The following is a 24,276-nucleotide window of genomic DNA, read 5'->3' on the forward strand; positions in this document are numbered from 1 at the left end:
CAGACATTGAGAGCCCAACACACAGGCTCTCCATGCATGTGTTGTGACAGTGACACAGCCGCGACACCAATCAGCTGATCAGCAGGCGCGCTCCATGTATCCGGGTTCCCTCTGCAGCTTATTTGGTAAGCGCTATAGCTTCCCGAATAAGCAGGGACCCGGACAAATTCACTCAACTTTACTTGTAACCTTGAGAGATTGTTGATATTGTTCAACAATTTTGGCTCTCAAGTCCACAGACATTTCTCTTTCTGTTCTCCATGCTTCGTGCGACACACACAGTTACAATGCAAAGATTGAGTTATCTTCTCCCCTTTTTAACTGGTTTCAGGTGTGCTTTTCATACTGGTCACACCCATTACTTGCCACAGGTGAGTTTGTAGGAGCGTCACATGCTTGAACCAAGTTGTTTACCCACAATTTTTGAAAGGTTTTGTATAAAATTATCTCATTTTTTTTGTGTTATTCCAATACACAGAAAGGAAATAAACATGTGCGTAACAAAACATGCAATCGCAATAATTTTCTGTAACAATTTCAAGGGTGCCAACATTTTCGGATGACTGCAAGTCATCCATTTTTCACACAATTGTGTCCGATTCTGCCTTACAGTCTGTGTGCATTCGCCTCTGCTGTATATGCAGCAGCCTGTGGAACATATGTGGTCCCCAGGTGACAAAAGGAGGAACAAAATTAAAGGGGTTGTCCACTCCTTCATACCTTCCCTATGGAGCTGCAGAGCTCTATGCGAGCGCCAATATATACAACTAGACAAACATTTTAGAAACTGTCTTTAATAAACTTTCAGCGTCATACAAACAAAAAAGATATATCATCGACCAATAATAATAATATTTATTTTTATAGATTTCATTCAGGACATAATTTGTGCAGGCTCCCACACCAGTAAAGAAGGAGGGTGATATTTTATTAAAGAAGCGGTCCATCTGGGGGTTCGAGAAACATCGTCCAAAAAAAAAACCCCACAACCAAGGCGTGTTGTTATTGTTTTGGAAGGAGGCAGCCATGTTTTCCTGATCTTGTACTAAGACGACGGATACGGTATTCAAGAATAAGACTGGTGACTTATTTAATGAAGGGAGATACAATTATAATCATCCTTTTTTATTAGGAATTAATTTTGGTAATGTTTTATAGCTTTACACCCGCAGTCCCTTATCTCCCGATCATCTATTGCAATGGAGATGGTTCTAGACAGTGGAGCTTGTTTTCCCTCCAGCTCCAGGTAATCACTTGTGCTCTAGAGGTCTCCATTTCAATGGGCATATATGGGCTCTAAAGTGACTTCCATTGTCTATGGGATGACAAGAGAAGGCGTTGTTCTCTGCCATCTCTAGTAGACTCGAAAAATGAAGAGAGAGAAGGTGATGGTGGTGCTTCAGAATGGGCCGTCCACAGCCCTGTTCTCAGGATTGGTAGTAATCCCAGAGATCTCCATCCCGCCTATAATGAGCAGCAAGTTATCGTTAATGTGCATAGGTAATAACTTGCTTTCATAGGCAAAACCCTCTAAGCATATGTGCTCATGAAATCTGCAAAACAACGCTGTTCAGCTTTTTGTTGCTTCTTTTAACCACTTCAGAGCTCACAAACCATGACGTGGTTAAAAGAAGTGACCTGTTCATTCTTCGGGCGGCTTAGTATGGAAGCTGGCCGCTCAATAGATTTGGAAGTACAAGGTAAAGACACCGGTGCAGAAAGTGACAGTAAAACCACCAGAGAAGCTGCTTCAAAAATAAGAAACGCCGGAATTAAGATTGTGAAATACCCTGAAGGCCAAATCCTGCCCAGTCCTTAGCGCGTAAACCATAATGCTCATTAATCCTATAATTTTTTATTCATTTTGGCTCAAGCTTAAAGTGTCAGTGTGCTCAGACATAGCAGACAGTAAGTTGTAGTATTCTGACCAGGACAAGGGGGGGGGGGGGACTATACCGATAGAGTGGTTATGGGAGCAAGATTTATATAGATTAGAGTTTCTATGCAGTCATCGTAGTGAAACAATTCAGAACACGGGATTACAAAGGTTAACATGTTAAGTGGCAAAGGAAAAAAAAAAATCCCAATATTCCAGACCCCAATACATCCAGGCCATAACCTGGTGCTACAATCTGTGAGTGACTCTTAGAATCACTCACAGTCACCTCGTGCCCATAGAAGTGTATGGGAAGTATTGTCATTTACATGATATAAATGGCCGACAGGTTTATCCCACTGAATTTGTCTTTAAAGGATTTCTAAATTTTTATTAACACTTTACAGATGAATTCTACATGGAAACAAAGATTTCCTTGTCCATTACGACATAGTATTTGCAAAGATATTTAAAGGAACTGTCCAATACTTTGATATATCAGATCGGCACCCCCACTGAATAGTGGTCATTCCCAGGTACTGTGGCTCAGCTCCCATTCACTTTGATAGGAGCTGAGCGTCAGTAAAACCATACAACGTACGGATCTGTGCTGTTCATATCCATCCGGAGGCGTCAGATCCCCAACACCAGTCACATGCTAACGACCGATAATAAACTGGAAAGTCACCGGTTACCGACAGTAGGTGGAGATCTTGGAAACGGTGAAGAATTAATTATTGGCATTTTTAGAAAACTTTGCGTTATACAATGTATAGGTGTAAATTTGCTAAAAAACAAAAACAAAAAAAACAACACAAAACAAAAAACAACAACATTTTTAAGCATAAACGGATCCTAGACAGTTTGGAGTGTGTAATACAGGATGATATTTCCAATCCGGGTCAGATATAAAGTAGATAAAAGGCAAATTCTAGCAGCTGGACATATCTGCCGTCTCATATGTCGATAGGCGAGACAACGATACATACCCACGCGTGTCGAACGGGTCCTTCCTTTGCTACAAAAATCAAAGAGCATCATCCAAGACATCGGATCAAGAACGTAAAATAGAGATTATATAAAGAAACCATTATATACTTATTTAGCAGATGCAAACTCCGCCGATCGCACCTGGGATCACGGTTTATCCAGCCACAGAAAGGAGAGACGAGCGCAGGGCGGACAGCGAGGAGAGAGACGAGCGCAGGGCGGACAGCGAGGAGAGAGACGAGCGCAGGGCGGACAGCGAGGAGAGAGACGAGCGCAGGGCGGACAGCGAGGAGAGAGACGAGCGCAGGGCGGACAGCGAGGAGAGAGACGAGCGCAGGGCGGACAGCGAGGAGAGAGACGAGCGCAGGGCGGACAGCGAGGAGAGAGACGAGCGCAGGGCGGACAGCGAGGAGAGAGACGAGCGCAGGGCGGACAGCGAGGAGAGAGACGAGCGCAGGGCGGACAGCGAGGAGAGAGACGAGCGCAGGGCGGACAGCGAGGAGAGAGACGAGCGCAGGGCGGACAGCGAGGAGAGAGACGAGCGCAGGGCGGACAGCGAGGAGAGAGACGAGCGCAGGGCGGACAGCGAGGAGAGAGACGAGCGCAGGGCGGACAGCGAGGAGAGAGACGAGCGCAGGGCGGACAGCGAGGAGAGAGACGAGCGCAGGGCGGACAGCGAGGAGAGACGAGCGCAGGGCGGACAGCGAGGAGAGACGAGCGCAGGGCGGACAGCGAGGAGAGACGAGCGCAGGGCGGACAGCGAGGAGAGACGAGCGCATGGCGGACAGCGAGGAGAGACGAGCGCAGGGCGGACAGCGAGGAGAGACGAGCGCAGGGCGGACAGCGAGGAGAGACGAGCGCAGGGCGGACAGCGAGGAGAGACGAGCGCAGGGCGGACAGCGAGGAGAGACGAGCGCATGGCGGACAGCGAGGAGAGACGAGCGCAGGGCGGACAGCGAGGAGAGACGAGCGGTCATCTCCGCTGTGTGCCTCCTTAAAGGGCTAGAGTACTGTGAACCAGAGGATAACAGACAGCAGCAGCAGTCTGCCACCATTAATAAGCCGCAGATAGATTTATATAGTAAATATATATAAATATATAACCCAAAATACTTTCACAAAGGAAAGTTACAAGTAAAATAAAGAAGAGAGTCTATACAGTGCGTCATTAGCTCCGGAGGGCAGCAAGCCGCGACTGCATGGCTTCCAAGTCCTCCTCCTCTTCGTCGGATTCAGCGGCAGCTGTGGCTCCATCCTCGATGGCCTCCGGTAAGGCATCTGTGACTTTGCTGGGAGCTTTGCCCAAGGCCCCTGGAAAACACAGAAACTATGGTGTAAAAAAAAAAAAAAAAAAAAAAAATCGGCAAAATCAAAATGAAAATAAAAAGTTAATTGACCTTCTGCTTGAATACAGGCAGTTGTTAGGGCGTTCTGGGCACACTGCCCTGGGGATCTTCACAAACTACAAAATGATTATACCTATGCAACTCGTTTCCTTTAGTTAATAAAATTGCTTCAGGCTGCAATCTATTTTCATTTTTCAGACCATCCAGTTTTGCAGCCTTGTTCAACTTTTACTTTTGGGATTGTCCCTCACAGTAATACAGGCTGGATGTGAGTTCTGTATCAGCACAGCTTCTATCCTGCACTTATTTAGTCTTCATGTGTTTTCTTCCTAATATAAAGGCAGTTTTCTCTGCCATTTAAGACTGTACATGCTTTCCCTCATCTCCATCCTACGGAGACCTGTGTATAAAAGGGAACATTATCAGACGATACATGCTGCCCAAACTGTGTGCAGCATGCAATGCAGCCTAGCTGAAAGACTGTAGCCAGGTGTATTAATTTGTGAAATGCATCCTGATTTCAGAGAAGATATACTTTGAGGATCCGGCTTGAGGACCATAGCCGTAAAAGAGACTACACCGACAGCACTGCAGATGATTGACAGGTCTCTTATGTACAGGCAAAGGGGAGACCCGTCAATCACCTGCAGCAGCGCTGGATGGCACTACACTATAGTCTAGTCTCTGGCCGGATCTTCTCCTAAGCCCATTTTCTTTGTTAAACGGCGATGTTTCAGAGAATTATATACCTGGCTGCCATTGTGTATGGATCGTGTTTGGGCAGCAAGAATCGCCTGACAGGTTTCCTTTTATTAAATTTAAATAAAAATTGTAAAGTTATTTGTTTTTAAAACCATTTTGCATTTTTTTAACCAATTTATGATGCAAAAACTCCTATAAATAACAATGTCCCAGGACGCATCCTTATCTTTAATGCTTCAAAAAAAAAAAAAAAAAGGAAAACCCCTGAACAGTGAGGTGAGCGAAGCAGGTGCTGCGAGATCTCACTGCATATCTTATAGGGCTCAATTTCTTCCCTTACCTGCCGTGATTTCGAAAAGGATCTTATCTACTTCTCGCTCTGCTTCTTCCTCCATTTCATCTTGGTCCTCCATTCCCTCAAATGTGTCTTCTAGCATCTCTTCTATAATGCCAGCCTGGGGGAAAATAAGGCTGCATGCTATTATATGGCGGAGGGAAAAAAATGCTGGGGACCGAGCCGCACGGGAAACTAGTCGGACAGGCGGGTCCCCGGCAGCTTTTCCCTGCCCATTTTCCTGGAGTGACAGGTCTCTCCCTATATATATACACACAGGGAAAGTCCTGTCAATCACTGGCAGGGGGTGGATAAGAAACTGCCAGGGACCTGCCTGTCTGACTCGTCTCCTGTAAGGCTTGATCCCAGGCAAAATGGCTGAACACCTTATACCATCATCTTTTAAAGGTGGAAACTGAACATAGATCTGCAGATCCGGTTAAGAAATATAATGCCGAGCGTCGGTTTTCAGCTGCGGATTTTGTTTAGTCCTGAGTATATGGAAGGAAGAGACTGTAATTAACCGTCTCTGCCTTCTCAATGGGAAGTCCGGATGTGTCTGACAGCCACCAGCTTCCCACTCACACAGCCGCGGACCGCCCGGATGTTTCATCATCTATCTGCGGGCAGGAGGTAGTAAACATCCAACATTTGACAGGCTGGATAATTACTTGCTGGTAAATATGTTATGTACATGGCCGGCTGGTAATCTGGTATCCATTTCTGACATTCTGGACATTTACCTTCATCATTTCTTTGGAAAGATCCCTCATGGTGGCCTGGATCTCCGGAATCTTCACCAGATTCTGCATGGCTTTCATGACCTCTGTGCTTTTCTGTAAGGAGCCGGACACTCTGAGTACAGCTGGAGGGACACAATAAAGCAAGAAATGAACCATTATGTCCGGCTGCATGCAGCATAGCGACTGTCAGACATAATGACAAGCGGCTTCTTGCAATCTTGAGGGTTTATCCAAGGGATAACTCATCGCTGGGACCCCCAGCAATCTCAAGATTGTGGTGTTTGCTAGGAGGCTCCTTTTTGTCCGCCCAGAGGCCCTTATGGGACGTGATCGGTCACTAAGACACCCAGGGTCCTTAAAGAAAGAAAATGGCACCCACATCTGCTATTAGCATGTCTCTGCCTAGAAGGCCTCCATGAAAAATGCCATACAGCATCAAACTCGATGCACGTGAAGAAATATAAGTTGCATAACTCTTTCTTTCTTTATCAGGTCTACGGAGGACATGTAGGGCCAGACTATGTGGCTGTTTTTGGTAGTCACGTGCCGCAGGCTCATTAGATGCGAAATCCCCGCTGCTGTTGGTGGCTCCTTACCCAGCTGGTTCTTCATGCTCATCAGCACGGAGTTCATGTGAGCCTTGGATGCGTACAGCTTATTGACAGCCCGCTTGGACTGCACCACCTCCTTGGCCAGTATCACACAGGCCTCCCGGTTGCCTTTTTTCGCCGTGTCCTTTATGGATCGTTTCACCTTTTCTTGCTCTCTCTGAATATCTAAAATAGATGCAGAAACATAAATCCTCACAAAAAAAACAACAACAAAAAAAACAAACACACAAGTAAGACTACATATAGTCAGGGTCTGGATTCAGGACGTATCAGCCCGCACATGAGCTGCGGACACAAAACCAAAGTTTTTAATTCCCCCCCCCCAATCTCTGCCTTCATGAGTTGTAACCTATATTTTCCCCCCCATCACCATATGGGGCCTTGCTTTTCTATTTTGTGTGGAAACCCCCCCCAAAACAAAACGATTCCCACGCTGTATTGTAGATGCAGGTCTGCCCCTGCCTGTATCTGCAGTCACTGCCTGTAGAGGGCTCCAATCGCTAGAGTTTAACCATTTACATGCTGCTGTCAAGCACCGACAGTGGTGCGGAGACGACATTATGGTCAGTCCATGCATGGCTCTTGAAAGGAGGGTGTAAAAATGAAAACATTTGGAAAAAGCTGGTAGTATAGCGAAACGCGCGTCAGGGCCATATTTCCTGCTGTGAGGTATACACTAATGTGAATAAATGTCTAGTTGAGATAGAACCACCGAAATATATATCAAAATGAACACCGGATTCAAGGGTCGTCCCAACATTTATTACTTATACACAGCAGGATAAGTGAATAAATGTACGATTTCTGGGGGTCAGACCCTTGGAAATGGAGCTGTGGTCATTCATGGCTCATTACCAGTGAATGCACACTGGGGGACTATGGGATCCCTGCTGTTATAAACCAGGGAGGCCCAGAAATCCGACGTTCAGTGATCAAACAATCACCATCTATCCCATTGTAAGGTGATGCAAGCCCCCTTAGCAGAGATATACAGTCATGGCTGAAAGTGTTGGCACCCTTGAAATTCAGAAAACTATTTCACCGCCTTCAAACTAAATGAACATGAAGAAGACGACAGGGATCAGCTGCAGCCCGGACTTACTCTTTATGTTCAGTTTGTCCGAAGACAGAGACAACAGCGCTGATTGGGCGCCGGTGATCACGTGTCACTCCACGGCATCACAGCCCCGGGACCGCAAGTGCCGACAACGTAGTTTAAGATGGGGGTGTCCTAGTAAAGGAACACCCCTTTAATATTTGGTTGCAGACTCTTTGGAATAAATAACTGCAATCAATCGCTTCCTATAACAATCGACAAGCTTCTTACACCTCAACTGGAACTTTGGAAACTGCTCAAGGTCTCTCATATGTGAAGGCGCCTTCTCTATACAGCAATTTTAAGATCTCTCCACAGGTGATCAATGAGACTTGGATCCGGACTCATTGTTGCCACTTCAGAACTCTCCAGAGTTCTGTTTCCATCGATTTCTGGGGGCTTCTCGAAGTATGTTTGGGGTCATTGTCCTGCTGGAGGACCCATGACCTAGGACGCAAACCCAGCTTTCTGACACTGGGCACTACATTGCCCCCCAAAATCTATTGGGAATCTTCAGATTTTATGATGCCTTGCACACAGTCAAAACATCTTTGAACCTCCACCATATTTGATTGTAGGTACGGTGTTCTTTTCTCTATAGGCTTCATTCTGTTTTCGGTAAACAGTAGACTGATGTGCTTTACCAAAAAGATCTCATCTGTCCACAAGACACTTTCCCAGAAGAATTTTGGCTTACTCATGTAAATTTTGGCAAACTGCAGTCTAGCATTTCTATGTCAGCAGTGGGGTCCTCCTGGGTCTCCTGCCATAGCGTTTAATTTCATTCTCATGTGGACAAAGTTCGTGCTGACACTGATGCACCCTGAACCTGCAGGACAACTTGAATGTCTGTGGAACTTGATTGGGGTTGATTATCCACCAACCTTTCATCAATTTTTCTCTGCCGTCCACGTTCATCGAGATTAGCTACAGTGCCATGGGTTGCAAACTTCTTGATTATGTTACACATAGTGGACAAAAGAACATCAAGATCTCTGGAGATGGATTTGTAACCTTGAGATTGTTGATGATACACAATGCAAAGATGGAGTCAACTTCTCCCTTTTACACACAAAGGAAATAAACATGTGTATAATAAAACGTGTAATTGCAATAATTTTTGGGGAGAAACTTCATTTTCTGGAAGAATTTCACGGGTGCCAACACTTTTGGCCATGACTGTATATTATGTACAGTACAGACCAAAGGTTTGGACACACCACCTCATTTAAAGATTTTTCTCTATTTTCATGACTATGAAAATTGTACATTCACACTGAAGGCATCAAAACTATGAATTAACACATGTGGAATTACCGTATATACTCAAGTATAAGCCGACCCCCCTAATTTTGCCACAAAAAACTGGGAAAACTTATTGACTCGAGTATAAGCCTAGGGTGGAAATGCAGCATTTACCGGTGAATTTCAACATGGCTGTGCCATATAGTGCTCTGCACCGTTCATATTGCCCCATAGCTCTGCCATATAGTGCTCTGCACCGTTCATATTGCCCCATAGCTCTGCCATATAGTGCTCTGCACCGTTCATATTTCCCCATAGCTGTGCCACATAGTGCTCTGCACCGTTCATATTGCCCCATAGCTCTGCCATATAGTGCTCTGCACCGTTCATATTTCCCCATAGCTGTGCCACATAGTGCTCTGCACCGTTCATATTTCCCCATAGCTCTGCCATATAGTGCTCTGCACCGTTCATATTTCCCCATAGCTGTGCCCCATATAGTGTTCTGCACCGTTCATATTTCCCCATAGATGCTCCACATATATCTGTGCCATTGCTGCTGCTGCTGCAATAAAAAAAAAAGCCACACTCACCTCTCTTGCTTGCAGCTCCCGGCGTCCGGTCCCGGCGTCTCTCTGCTCTGACTGATCAGGCAGAGGGCGCCGCGCACACTATACGCGTCATCGCGCCCTCTGACCTGCATAGTCAGTGCAGATAGATGCCGGGAAGATGGAGCGGCGCCCGGCGGCTGGAACGTGGACAGGTAAATATGACATACTTACCTGCTCCCGGCGTCCGGCTCCTTCCCCCGTACAGCTGGTCTTCGGTGCCGCAGCTTCTTCCTCTATCAGCGGTCACCGGCACCGCTGATTAGAGAAATGAATAGGCGGCTCCACCCCTATGGGAGGTGGAGCCGCCTATTCATTTCTCTAATGAGCAGTCCCACGTGACCGCTAAAGAGGGGAAGAAGCTGCAGCACAGAAGACCGTGGGACGGCAGAGGGAGCGCCAGGATCGCTGGAAGCAGGTAAGTATGCCTCAGCGCCCTCTCCCCCTCACCCGCCGACCCTGCCACCCACCTTGACTCGAGTATAAGCAGAGAGGGGCACTTTCAGCCCAAAAATTTGGGCTGAAAATCTCGGCTTATACTCGAGTATATACGGTATATACTTAACAAAAAAGTGTGAAACAACTGAAATTATGTCTTATATTCTAGGTTCTTCAAAGTAGCCACCTTTTTCTTTGATGACTGCTTTGCACACTCTTGGCATTCTCTTGATGAGCTTCAAGAGGTAGTCACCGGGAATGGTCTTCCAACAATCTTGAAGGAGTTCCCAGAGATGCCAGCACTTGTTGGCCCTTTTGCCTTCACTCTGCGGTCCAGCTCATCCCAAACCATCTCGATTGGGTTCAGGTCTGGTGACTGTGGAGGCCAGGTCATCTGGCGTAGCCCCCATCACTCTCCTTCTTGGTCAAATAGCCCTTACACAGCCTGGAGGTGTTTGGGGTCATTGTCCTGTTGAAAAATAAATGATGGTCCAACTAAACGCAAACCGGATGGAATAGCATGCCGCTGCAAGATGCTGTGGTAGCCATGCTGGTTCAGTATGCCTTCAATTTTGAATAAATCCCCATCAGTGTCACCAGCAAAGCATCCCCCACACCATCACTCCTCCTCCTCCATGCTTCACGGTGGGAACCAGGCATGTAGAGTCCATCCGTTCACCTTTTCTGCATCACACAAAAACACGGTGGTTGGAACCAAAGATCTCAAATTTGGACTCATCAGACCAAAGCACAGATTTGCACTGGTCTAATGTCCATTCCTTGTGATCTTTAGCCCAAACAAGTCTCTTCTGCTTGTTGCCTGTCCCTAGCAGTGGTTTCCTAGCAACTATTTTACCATGAAGGCCTGCTGCACAAAGTCTCCTCTTAACAGTTGTTGTAGAGATGTGTCTGCTGCTAGAACTCTGTGTGGCATTGACCTGGTCTCTAATCTGAGCTGCTGTTAACCTGCGATTTCTGAGGCTGGTGACTCGGATAAACTTATCCTCAGAAGCAGAGGTGACTCTTGGTCTTCCTTTCCTGGGGCGGTCCTTATGCGAGCCAGTTTCTTTGTAGCGCTTGATGGTTTTTGCAACTGCACTTGGGGACACTTTCAAAGTTTTCCCAATTTTTCGGACTGACTGACCTTCATTTCTTAAAGTAATGATGGCCACTCGTTTTTTTTTGCTTAGCTGCTTTTTCCTTGCCATAATACAAATTCTAACAGTCTATTCAGTAGGACTATCAGCTGTGTATCCACCAGACTTCTGCTCAACACAACTGATGGTCCCAACCCCATTTATAAGACAATAAATCCCACTTATTAAACCTGACAGGGCACACCTGTGAATTGAAAACCATTCCTGGTGACTACCTCTTCAAGCTCATCAAGAGAATGCCAAGAGTGTGCAAAGCAGTCATCAAAGCAAAAGGTGGCTACTTTGAAGAAACTAGAATATAAGACATATTTTCAGTTGTTTCACACTTTTTTGTTAAGTATATAATTCCACATGTGTTAATTCATAGTTTTGATGCCTTCAGTGTGAATGTATAATTTTCATAGTCATGAAAATACAGAAAAATCTTTAAATGAGAAGGTGTGTCCAAACTTTTGGTCTGTACTGTATATGCACAAATAACAGGTAAGGTATATAGTAGAGTCACCAGTGTCCCCTTTCCTTCCAATTCCTTATGTTACTGATGACCATGGCATCCAGCGTTGCCTGTGAGGATAGTGATGGCTGTATTAACACCTCGACTTCAGAGAAACCAGATACAGAGAGCTGAGAAAAGCTTCTATTTATAGGGGCCCACGCCCTAGTCACAATGCCCAGCGCCGGGACCGATGAGAGCAGTGGGTAGGGCTGCTATAACATAGGGAGGAAAAGAAGACTAACTGAGGAAAAAAAAAAAAACAATAAACAAATGAAGCAAATATGACCAACCTCTTATTTGTCTGTCTAACACTCGCATTTCCTTGCGGATTTTCAGCGACCATTCATTCACCTAATGAGGAAAGACAATGATCAAGAAATCATCAATGCAGGACGAATACGGAAAGCTGCGAACACTTTGCCCTTCATATATATATATATATTTTTTTTTTTTAAGTCAGCCTTGCCGGTCTCTGCTAGATTTGAGCAAGAAGTTCTGCTGGACCCTGGTCCATCGGTGACTGCAGTGGTCCAGAACCCCTTCTAAGATGCCGTCATTGGCTTTAAGGGGTATTCCTAGAATCAAAAGTTATCCTTTAATTTAATCACTTGGGTCGCAAAGCGTGGGTTACGGGTCCCAGGACCCATCCTCTGCAATGTCAAGATGAGGTGCAATGTCCTCGGCTATTTTCAGTCAGTCCCAAATACTATGAACGCACAACTTCAGCTCCATCTAAGATGGAGGTCTGCAAAAGGTCAGCTACTGGGATCTCAGTGGTCGGACCACTAGCTATTCCCCATGATGTTGGCGGTCATAGAAAATATTAAGATCCATAACTCCAGGGAGGGGGCATTCACCCCCCTTCTCGGTCACAGAATTTCCAGTAGGAAAAAGAGCTGACAATCTAAACCTCTTATTTGTTGAACTACACAATTTAAAATATGGGAAATTATGTATAGCCAGGACGTGGCAGAACAAAAAGTCCTTTAGAAGTCCAGACTCCCTGGTGGGGACAGGTAATTAGGACAGGATACCTATTGTGATAACATTTGGTGTTTGCTTGATTAGAAGAGGGGCAATAGGCTCCTGTCCAGGATGAGCTGTTATGATGAAAGAACTTCCTCGTGTTCTGTGTCTCCGATGGGAAGTTTTGAATATTGGGATTTATATTGACCCGATACTTATTAAATAGATTTTCAGCGTCATAGTGAGCGTATGGACATTATGCACTAACTCACTTCGCCATGGGTTTGCTAGAATCCCTCCAATTAAATAACAGTCTGATAGATGGTGTAAACCGGTTGATATTTGATGCTTTCGTAAAGATAAAATCCTGCGACCCTGAGAAGCAAAGATAGCGTATTTAGGGAATCTCAATTTTATGAAACTGAAGCCACTTCCCATGACCAGCCCTTTTAGGAGTCATCAAGAGAAGGTGTGTGGGTGTAACTTAGGAGCGCATAAAAGGCAAATGCCAAATTATTGGACATGGTCAGTACATGGAGGCACAGTTCACTGTGGGTGCTGTCCGGCTTCCTGGAGTGCCTTCCTCCAAAAATCTGAAGTCACGGCTGTGATATGTTTAGTAACTTTCATCTGTTTATCCTCTTTACTTTCATGTAACTGTACATGCTGTATTGTCTCGTCCCATTTCTAAAGTCTTTTATACATTTTTTTTTTTTTTTTTTTATAAACAGTGCCTGTCGTTTTGGATTAAATATAAAATATCATAGTTCTGTTCCTTTTGTTCTGTAACCCACACCCCGAAGCCATACGCTACCTGTCAGGTGTCTAGTCAGCCTGTATAAACAACAAGTGCAGGCAGGGAGTAGTTCTTGGGTTATCGTGGAGTTAGCAGTGACGATACCGGGGTATACTGTATATAAGCCATGCGTTGGAATTGGAGGTGTATATACAATATGCTCACTGTTAGTGGTAACAGTTGCAGCCTCATCCGTTAATTGTCGGCCAATTGTGTAACTGTCCTGACGATAGGGGGCAGCAGAGATAAAAAAAAAAGATAACAGCGCGGCGAGTAGCGCGACACCTTCCCCCTGGTTGTCATCTTTGACATGGACACGGAGTCTGGAAATAATAATTTAAAGGGGCTGTCCACTACTAGGACTATTCCTTCTCATTCCCCACACTTGGCCCTGATAAAATGAAAATCTTCTACTCACCTCCTGTGGCGGCGCCATTACCCGAGGGGTTGGTACTCACGGTCCCGGGGCTCCCGTGTGGTTGTATAACACATGGGGCCCGGTGGCAAAACAGTGCTGGCGTCACTGTCCCCGATTTCAGACAAATCGAACATGAAGATGAAGTCCGGGCTGCAGTTGATCCCCGGCTTCATGTTCAAGTTGACAGAAGGTTTAGGAAGTGACGACAGCGCTGACTGGGCCCCAGGCTCACAACAACCACACAGGAACCCCAGGACCGCGAGTGCTGACACTGAAGGAATGGCGCCGGAACAGGAGGCGAGTATAGACTTTTTTGTTTTATCAGGGTCAAGCGTGGGGAATGAGAAGGGATTGTCCTAGTAGTGAACAACCCCTTTAAGGTCTTGCTGAAACATTAGTGTGCTGTTTTTAACATTGTTGTAAGTAGGAGGTTAGTGATTTTTTTTTTTTTGCATAAAACTGGCATACAATAAAAGCCCCTGATAACTTCCCCCCCCCCTATAGATTCCACAGGAGAACAGTCACGTGGACGTCTCTGGGCTACTGCCCCCCGTACTACAGAAAACCACTCGTCAATCAGGCAGAGCAGGATCAGAGAATGGGGACCCCGGACCCCCAACCTTTATTCCCGTAACTCAGCCCGTAGTTTGGAGCAGATCTCATTGGGATCAGTTTCCTAGAGGTAACAAGCACTTTTTTTTCTCCTCCAGTGTTCCAGACATGGAGACTTTCTTTCTCTTTTTTTAAAGCCTCCTTATGAACAGCAAAATGGATCCAAAAACCCTTCTCTGTGTGAACATCAAGTCTCAGAATAAAAACAAAAACAACGAGCCCGTCCCTTTAATTAAAGAGAAATAAAAGCACTGCTCACATTACTATCCGGGTAAACAGCCATGAACCGCAAGGGTCAGACACTACACGGCTGTTCTTATGTTTTACCATCCTTATAGGGTGGGGACATCCCTTTAAGGAGTATATATATCCCTTTAAGGTACAGATATAAACCTCTCCTGTCTATAGGAGTAATGTGTGTATATAGTGGAGGCACAGCCGGATACACACGACACACAGCAGTCACTACACAGCAGCCCATGTAATTACACACGGTGACCCCTCCATAAGTCCCCGTCCCCACTCACCAGGTCCTTGGGCGGCCTATCCTGCGTTTTCCCGAACAGCCCCATGTCTATGTACCCGAAAACCCCCAACACAGAATCTTCGCACAGCGCTTCCGGTGTCACTATACTTCCGTCTTCCGCCCTTAACGCCACAGCCGTCCAACGACTTCCGCCCTCAGCTGACGTCAGATGTGACGTCATGCGCTCAGACAACTGTCGTGCGTGCACCAGTTGCCTCTTTTTTCTATCTCTGCGCACTAGTTTTTTTTTTTATTTTTTTTTTAATTTGTATTCATGTAACTTTATCGTCAACATACAAAAGGAAAAAATAATGATGGAAGAGGAGAAAGGACATTAACTTTTTAAACCCCTGACAGTGTGTGCCAGGATGAGTCTGCGGATTTCACCCTGAGATGCAAAGGGTTAATCTGACTGCTTAACCCCTTCTTTATGACCAGACCTTACTTTGTTTTTACTCTTCCCTATAACTACCAGAACTTTTTATTTTAGTTATTTTTTAGTTATTTTTTCCCCATAGCTGCTAGAACTTGTATTTGTTTTTTTTCCTCTCCATACTATACCTTTTTTATATTTATTTTCCCTTATATATAATGGCGATAACTTTTTTATTTTTTTCTCCTAGTTATTTCCTCTCCTTATTTCAGCAGCCGTGACCGCTGCAGCCAGTGAGACGACGACCCGCCTGCCCTGGGTCATCAAAATCCACGCCAGGAAGATTCGTGGCCTCCCGTCCAGCCCCCCATGACCACTGACCCAGGAATCCATCCGCTCCTCTCTAGTCCCAGCTGTCCCGGTGATAGTCCCAGCTGTCCCGGTGATAGTCCCAGCTGTCCTGGTGACAGTCCCAGCTGTCCTGGTGACAGTCCCAGCTGTCCTGGTGACAGTCCCAGCTGTCCTGGTGACAGTCCCAGCTGTCCTGGTGACAGTCCCAGCTGTCCTGGTGAAAGTCCCAGCTGTCCTGGTGACAGTCCCAGCTGTCCTGGTGACAGTCCCAGCTGTCCTGGTGATAGTCCCAGCTGTCCTGGTGATAGTCCCAGCTGTCCTGGTGATAGTCCCAGCTGTCCTGGTGACAGTCCCAGCTGTCCTGGTGACAGTCCCAGCTGTCCTGGTGATAGTCCCAGCTGTCCTGGACCTGGTGATAGTCCCAGCTGTCCTGGACCTGGTGATAGTCCCAGCTGTCCTGGACCTGGTGATAGTCCCAGCTGTCCTGGTGATAGTCCCAGCTGTCCTGGTGATAGTCCCAGCTGTCCTGGTGACAGTCCCAGCTGTCCTGGTGACAGTCCCAGCTGTCCTGGTGATAGTCCCAGCTGTCCTGGTGATAGTCCCAGCTGTCCTGGTGATAGTCCCGGCTGTCCTGGTGATAGTCCCGGCTGTCCTGGTGATAGTCCCGGCTGTCCTGGTGATAGTCCCGGCTGTCCTGGTGATAGTCCCGGCTGTCCTGGTGATAGTCCCAGCTGTCCTGGTGATAGTCCCGGCTGTCCTGGTGATAGTCCCGGCTGTCCTGGTGATAGTCCCAGCTGGTGATAGTCCCAGCTGTCCTGGTGATAGTCCCAGCTGTCCTGGTGACCGTCCCAGCTGTCCTGGTGATAGTCCCAGCTGTCCTGGTGATAGTCCCAGCTGTCCTGGTGATAGTCCCAGCTGTCCTGGTGACCGTCCCAGCTGTCCTGGTGATCGTCCCAGCTGTCCTGGTGATAGTCCCAGCTGTCCTGGTGATAGTCCCAGCTGTCCTGGTGATAGTCCCAGCTGTCCTGGTGATAGTCCCAGCTGTCCTGGTGATAGTCCCAGCTGTCCTGGTGATAGTCCCAGCTGTCCTGGTGATAGTCCCAGCTGGTGATAGTCCCAGCTGTCCTGGTGATAGTCCCAGCTGTCCTGGTGACCGTCCCAGCTGTCCTGGTGATCGTCCCAGCTGTCCTGGTGATCGTCCCAGCTGTCCTGGTGATAGTCCCAGCTGTCCTGGTGATAGTCCCAGCTGTCCTGGTGATAGTCCCAGCTGTCCTGGTGATAGTCCCAGCTGTCCTGGTGATAGTCCCAGCTGTCCTGGTGATAGTCCCAGATTTGGGTCTACGCCCTGCAGTCTCTGCGTCTGCTGATCATTACCGCCGCCCCTCTGACCACTCCTTCCGGGGGAGAAAGAAATGGCAAATGGGCGTGGCTTGGGGGTTGTCAAAATTTGCCGCAGGGCTTGTAGTTTGTCTCTCTTCTGTAAGAGTTGGGAAGCATGGACAACATTGTAAATGTTAAAACTTTGCTTAAAATTGATGTTTCTGTTAATAAAAGTGTAAAAACTTCTGAAATATTTAGACTTATACTTCATTACCCGTGGAAACATCTGACTAAAGACACCGAAGCTGCAAATTATGCAAAACACAACATTGTGTCACAGTTTCCCCACGACGGTACAGTCAGGTAACGAGACGCTGCCTGTGGAGCCACCAGGGGGTTTAAGCCCTGTTCCCACTTGTGGAAATGCTGCTTTTTTTCCCTCAGGAATTTGCACTGAAATATAGAACAGTAAACTCTCTTCTCGGTTGCATTTTTGCTGCTTTTTTATTGCATTTTTGGTGCGGATTTAATGTTTTTTTTTTTTTCAATTAATTTTTTAGAGAAGATGCGTTGTGATTTTACATTTTTTTTTATACGCTCCACGTAGAATTGTAAGGAGAAACGGCACCGAAAAAAAACAAATCCAACATGCCGGGTCAGGGCCGACATCAGGGCATTACTGTCCTTACTGGCGTATGGGACCTGGCCTGGGCCCCTCTATTTTTTTCCTTCTGCTAACCAGGCCCCAGGTGCAGGATTCTACTGTTTCAGTTAAAATCGTCGGGCAGGATTGGAGAACATGGGGCAGGATGAGAAAATATATGGGACAGGATGGAGACACATGGGGCAGGATGGGACAACATATGGGGCAGAGTGGAGACACAAGAGGCCAGGATGTGGGACATAGAATCATACAATGTTAGCGTTGGAAGGGACCTCCAGGGTGATCTGGTCCAACCCCCTGCTCAATGCAGGATTCACTAAACCATCTCAGACAGATGTCTGTCCAGCCTCTGTTTGAAGACTTCAATTGAAGGAGAACTCACCACCTCTCGAGGCCGCCTGTTCCACTCATTGATCACCCTCACTTTCAAAAAGTTTTTTCTAATATCTAATCTGTGTCTTCTCCCTTTCAGTTTCATCCCATTGCTTCTCAGTTTTCCATGTGAAATTGAGAATACGGATCATCCATTTACACTGTGACAGCCCTTCAGATATTTGCAGACAGCTATTAAGTCTCCTCTCAGCCTTCTTTTTTGCCATCTAAACATTCCCAGATCCTTTAACCGTTCCTCCTAGGACATGGTTTGCAGTCCGATCACCATTCTGGTCGCTCTTCTCTGAACTTGCTTCAGTTTTTCAATGGCTTTTTTAAAATGTGGTGTCCAGAACTGGACACAGTACTCCAGATGAGGTCTGACCAAAGAGGAGTAGAGGGCAATAATGACTTCACGTGATCTAGACTGTAAGCTTCTCTTAATTAGTTCTATTCCTCCTGTTCTATAGAACTAATTATCACTTTTCTTGCCCTGATGTAGAATCTTGCATTTCTCCCTGTTAAATACCATTCTATTAGTTGCTGTTCATTGTTCAAGCTTATCTAGATCCTTCTGAATCCTTTCTGTGGCTTCTCTAGTGTTAGGGTACCGTCACACTATACCATTTCGATCGCTACGATTCGTGACGTTCCAGCGATATCGTTACGATATCGCTGTGTCTGACACGCAGCAGCGATCAGGGATCCTGCTGAGAATCGTACGTCGTAGCAGATCGTTTGGAACTTTGTTTCATCGCTGGATCTCCCGCTGTCATCGCTAGATCGGTGTGTGTGACACCGATCTAGCGATGCGATCCAGCGATGCGTTCGCTTGTAACCAGGGTAAACATCGGGTAACTAAGCGCAGGGCCGCGCTTAGTAACCCGATGTTTACCCTGGTTACAAGCGTAAAACTAAAAAAAAACAAACAGCACATACTTACATTCTGGTGTCCGTCAGGTCCCTTGCCGTCTGCTTCCCGCACTGTGACTGCCGGCCGTAAAGTGAAAGCAGAGCACAGCGGTGACGTGCTTTCACTTTCACTTTACGGCCGGCAGTCACAGTGCGGGAAGCAGACGGCAAGGGACGTGACGGACACCAGAATGTAAGTATGTGCTGTTTTTTTTTTTTTAGTTTTACGCTTGTAACCAGGGTAAACATCGGGTTACTAAGCGCGGTCCTGCGCTTAGTTACCCGATGTTTACCCTGGTTACCCAGGGACCTCGGCATCGTTGGTCGCTGGAGAGCTGTCTGTGTGACAGCTCCCCAGCGACCACACTACGATTTACCTACGATCACGGCCAGGTCATATCGCTGGTCGTGATCGTAGGTAAATCGTATAGTGTGACGGTACCCTTAGGGTACCGTCACACAGTGGCATTTTGATCGCTACGACGGCACGATCCGTGACGCTCCAGCATCGTAACAATATCGCTCCAGCGTCGTAGACTGCTGTCACACTTTGCAATGTACAACGCTGGAGCGATAATTTCATGACATATGTGCGATGTAGAAGCCGTTGGTTACTATGCGCACATCGTATACAATATCGATGAAGAAAAGTTCCGGCGCACAACCAGTCTGTAAATCACAAATGAGGGGTGCGGAGAGATGGTAAAGTAACATGACCACTAGAAGAAGAAGAAAGCACCACTCTATATAGTACCGCACACCACTCTTAGGTATATATATAAAAAAAGGTAAACTTTATTGATGCAATGACGTTAAAAACATTAAAACATCCCCACAAAAACCCGAGAGATCCCGCCAAGTAGCATGAGAGTAGACTGCCCACGTAGCCCTGGAGAGAGATAAGAATCAATCAGAATATGCCACGCGCGCCGTTCTCATGATTCCATAAGGTATATAAACTCTTTTTGATTGCTCCCATGACACCTTCCCCTGATGAAGCCGTCCTGGTAACGGCGACACGCGTAGGGTTTACCCCCACGCTGATCCCCGCCGTCCTCTCCTCTTTCCCCGGGTGTTTGCCTATTTGTGGCCTGGATCTTTTCACCTGGCATATTCTGATTGATGCCTATCTCTCTCCAGGGCTACGTGGGCAGTCTACTCTCATGCTACTTGGCCTTCTGCCCACGCCTGATTATAGGTTTGTCTGACCCTCATCATTTCTTGCCTAGTCACTATATTTCCCATACAGGGATCTTGGTGCGTCTTGTACCGTTCTTGATCTTTTTGGCATACAGGTGCCTTTTTTACCCCCAGGCATTGGTGAGTGTAGCTAGCTATTACATATTATATGAGGGTCATTTGTTGTTGTGATGGGCTACCCGGGGAGGAGAATTTAGTCGTATTAGGATTATAACTATGGTCATATGTACATGTTATTTTGGCATCATGTTGTGTCTTATATACTATACATATATTTATATGTTTGTGTTATGAATGTTTTGACCAGTTATATATTCGGCGGGATCTCTCGGGTTTTTGTGGGGATGTTTTAATGTTTTTAACGTCATTGCATCAATAAAGTTTACCTTTTTTATATATATACCTAAGAGTGGTGTGCGGTACTATATAGAGTGGTGCTTTCTTCTTCTTCTAGTGGTCGTATACAATATCGTGCACACCTTTGTTACACCATGCGATCATGCCGCCACAGCGGGACATTAGACGACGAAAGAAAGTTTCAAACGATCTGCTACGACGTACGATTCTCAGCGGGGTCCCTGATCGCAGGAGCGTGTCAGACACTGCGAGATCGTAAGAATATCGCTGGAACGTCACGAATCATGCCGTCGTAGCGATCAAAATGCCACTGTGTGACGGTACCCTTAGCTATCCCTCTCAGCTTTGCATCGTTTGCAAATTTGATCGCTTTATCTTCAGTTCCCTTATCTAGATCATTTATAAAAAGGTTGAACAACACTGGGGCCAGGACAGAGCCTTGTGGACCCCACTTGAAACACTTTTCCAATTGGATGTCCAACCATTTACCACCACACTTTGAGTATGATCACTGAGCCAGTTATAAATCCACCGTGGCCTTGTCAATCCCATACTTGGTCATTTTTTCAATAGGGATAGTAGGAGATACTTTATCAAATGCTTTACTGAAGTTTAGCTATACTATATCTACCACATTTCCCTGATCCACCCAGTCAGTGATTCCATCACAAAAGGAAACCAGATTAGTCTGGCATGACTTGTCTGCAACAAACCCATGCTGTCTCTGGTTAATTATTGTATTCTTATCCAAGTACTTATATACATGCTGTTTAACCCCTTCATGACCCGGGGTATTTTCTTTTTCGTTTTTTGCTCTCCTACTTCCCAGAGCCATAACATAACAATTTTATTTTTCCGTCAATATGGCCATGTGAGGGCTTATTTTTTGCGGGACGAGCTGTACTTTAACGACATCATTGGTTTTAGCATGTCATATACAAGAAAACGGTAAAAAAAATTCCAAGTGCAGTGAAATTGCAAAAAAAGTGCAATCCCACACTTGTTTTGTGTTTGGCTTTTTTTTGCAAGGTTCACTAAATGCTAAGGCTGCCGTCACACTAGCAGTATTTGGTCAGTATTTTACATCAGTATTTGTAAGCCAAAACCAGAAGTGGGTGATAAATACAGAAGTGGTGCATATGTTTCTATTATACTTTTCCTCTGATTGTTCCACTCCTGGTTTTGGCTTACAAATACTGACGTAAAATACTGACCAAATACTGCTAGTATGACGGCAGCCTAAAACTCAACTTATGGTGAATCTCTTGGGATTTATTAGCAAGAGAGAGGATAAACATTTTGGCCTATGTTGGCCTTCTTCAGTAACTATGTACAGGATAACAAAGAAAACATAATGAGTTCACATCACTCAATGTATAACAAAAGAAAAAAAGAAAAAACAAAGTATGCACATAAACAAGATAGTACGGTCATGTGGAAGAGTATATAATATGCTATAACGAGGAGTTCAAAGACCATAACACAATAGAATTTGCACAAGACACAAATATAGTCAGCATCTAGGAGGGGACAATAATATGGTTCCTTTATGAGGTAAGATATACAATGCACTACTTAGCGCAATATTATGTCAGAAAAAAATAAGCATGGTCCAGTGGTGGACAGAAGGACATACCGTGCTGCCTACTGGAGCGGTGGATGGTGAGGCAGTGAAAATCTGCCAGTGCTGTTAATTCTATAGGAGTAGTGAAAAATAGTCCCAGTTAATGTATGGCAGTGGGGTAAGGAAAAAAGCCCCAAATAGAAAATAAGAGTGGTAAAGGTCCATAGTCCTTGGGGGTTTTAGATTCTAAAACATGCGAATTCCTCACTCAAAAACACCCCGTTATCCCTGTATTTTACACCCTCCTGAAAATTCATAAGAATCTACAATGTCCTCCGGGCAGACCCATAGTGGCCTCAACTGAATCCATTTTATCCCCTCTATCAGTTTTCCTTGAAAAGATAATTACACCTCTAACCAAAAACGCACCCTCCTTCATCCTAGACACGGGCGATTTTCTATCCCACATCAGACAACTTGGGAACATACCCAATGGAGCCTTTTTAGTGTCCTTAGATGTAAAGGACTTATATACCTCCATCCCACATACGGAGGGTATTGACGCAATACGTCGGCTCCTTCGCTCCACTGGTATGGTTGGGGAACAGATCAATCTCTGCACTGATCTGCTTACACTTGTACTCACACGGAACTTCTTCATGTTCCAAGACAAGTTTTTCCTACAAATACGGGGGACCGCGATGGGGTCTAACCTCGCGCCCCCTTACGCGAATAGTTATATGGCAGACTATGAAGCTACACTCATTTACACCCATCCCCTTTACCACAACCACATACGATCGTGGAAACGCTTTATCGACGACATAAGTTGAGTGCCGGGTTATTTTATATTGTTATATGGTGTGGGATCCTACCCGGGCACCCTCACAGGGTAGTGCATACGGCTCTTTCTCTGGCAGCCTAAAACTGACTTGCCATTTTGATTCTCCAGGTCATTACGAGTTCATAGACACCAAACATGTCTAGGTCATTTTTTATCTAAGTAGTAAAAAAAAATTCCAAAAGTTGCTAAAAAAAAAATTTGCGTCATTACCCGTAGCATCTCCATTTTTCGGGATCTTGGGTCAGGTGAGAGCTTATTTTTTGCGTGCCAAGCTGCAGTTTTTAATTATACCATTTTGGTGCACATACGTTCTTTTGATCGCTCGTTATTGCATTTTAATGCAATGTCGCGGCGACCAAAAAAACTAATTCTGGCAATTCAAATTTTTTTCTCACTACGCCGTTTAGCGATCAGGTTAATACTTTTTTTTGATAGATCGGGCGATTCTGAATGCGGCAATACCAAATATGTGTATGTTTGATTTTATTTTTATTGCTTTATTTTCAATGGGGCGAAAGGGGGGGTGATTTAAACTTTTATATATTTATTTTTTTCACATTTTTTTAAATCATTTTTTTAAACTTTTGCCATGCTTCAATAGCCTCCATGGGAGGCTAGAAGCTGGCACAACTTGATCGGCTCAGCTACATAGGATCGATGCATAGATCGTTCCTATGTAGCTGAATCCCTGCATTACTATGAGCACCGACCACAGGGTGGCGCTCATCGAAATCCCGTCATCAACAACCATAGAGGTCTCAAGGAGACCTCTGGTTGCTATGCCGACACATCGCTGACCCCCGATCATGTGATGGGGGGTCAGCGATGCGCTCATTTCCGTCCCGATGGCTGGAAGCGGTAGTTAAATGCCGCTGTCAGCATTTGACAGCGGCATTTAACTAGTTAATAGCGGCGGGTGAATCGCGATTTCACCCTCAGCTATTGTGGGCACAAGTCAGCTCTTCAAAACAGCTGACATATCCCATCTTTGATGCGGGCTTACCACCAGAGCCCCCATCAAAGCAGGTGATCTGACCTCGGATGTACTATCCTGTCTGAGGTCAGAAAGGAATTAATAATTTGTTCAAAGATCTTTCCTGGTATAGAAGTAAGGCTCACTGGCCTGTATTTTCCTGGATTCATCTCCTTTCCTATTTTTGAAGATAGGGACAACATTTTCCCTTCTCCGGTCTTCTGGGACTTCCCCAGGATTTTTAAAAGATTCTGGCTAGTGTTTTTGCAATTTCCTCTGCTAACTCTTTCAGTACCCTAGAATGTAATTCATCTGGACCAGGAGATTTCATGTAAATTATCTAAGTGTTCCTTCACCATCTCTCTGTTTATTGATAGTATGGATTC

General features: G+C 45.7%; 1 protein-coding gene across 2 annotated transcripts in view; it reads right to left on the bottom strand.

Annotated features, from left to right (window-relative positions):
* Positions 1–774: 774 nt before the first annotated feature.
* LOC138657262 (charged multivesicular body protein 3) overlaps positions 775–24,276 on the bottom strand; it is a 40,754-nt gene continuing 17,252 nt past the window's right edge. The window contains exons 1-6 of one of the 2 annotated variants that reach the window (XM_069744934.1): positions 14,962–15,064; positions 11,933–11,993; positions 6,588–6,767; positions 5,992–6,113; positions 5,255–5,369; positions 775–4,177 (exon numbers count right to left, since the gene is read on the bottom strand). In XM_069744934.1, coding sequence (XP_069601035.1) covers positions 4,035–4,177; positions 5,255–5,369; positions 5,992–6,113; positions 6,588–6,767; positions 11,933–11,993; positions 14,962–15,006 — 666 coding nt within the window. In that variant the 5' untranslated portion in view covers positions 15,007–15,064 and the 3' untranslated portion in view covers positions 775–4,034. Of the gene's footprint in view, positions 4,178–5,254; positions 5,370–5,991; positions 6,114–6,587; positions 6,768–11,932; positions 11,994–14,961; positions 15,065–24,276 lie in introns of those variants that run through there. The other variant, XM_069744935.1, reaches the window with a different exon arrangement.

This window comes from Ranitomeya imitator, chromosome 1 (genome assembly GCF_032444005.1).
Source record: "Ranitomeya imitator isolate aRanImi1 chromosome 1, aRanImi1.pri, whole genome shotgun sequence".
NCBI lineage: Eukaryota > Metazoa > Chordata > Amphibia > Anura > Dendrobatidae > Ranitomeya > Ranitomeya imitator.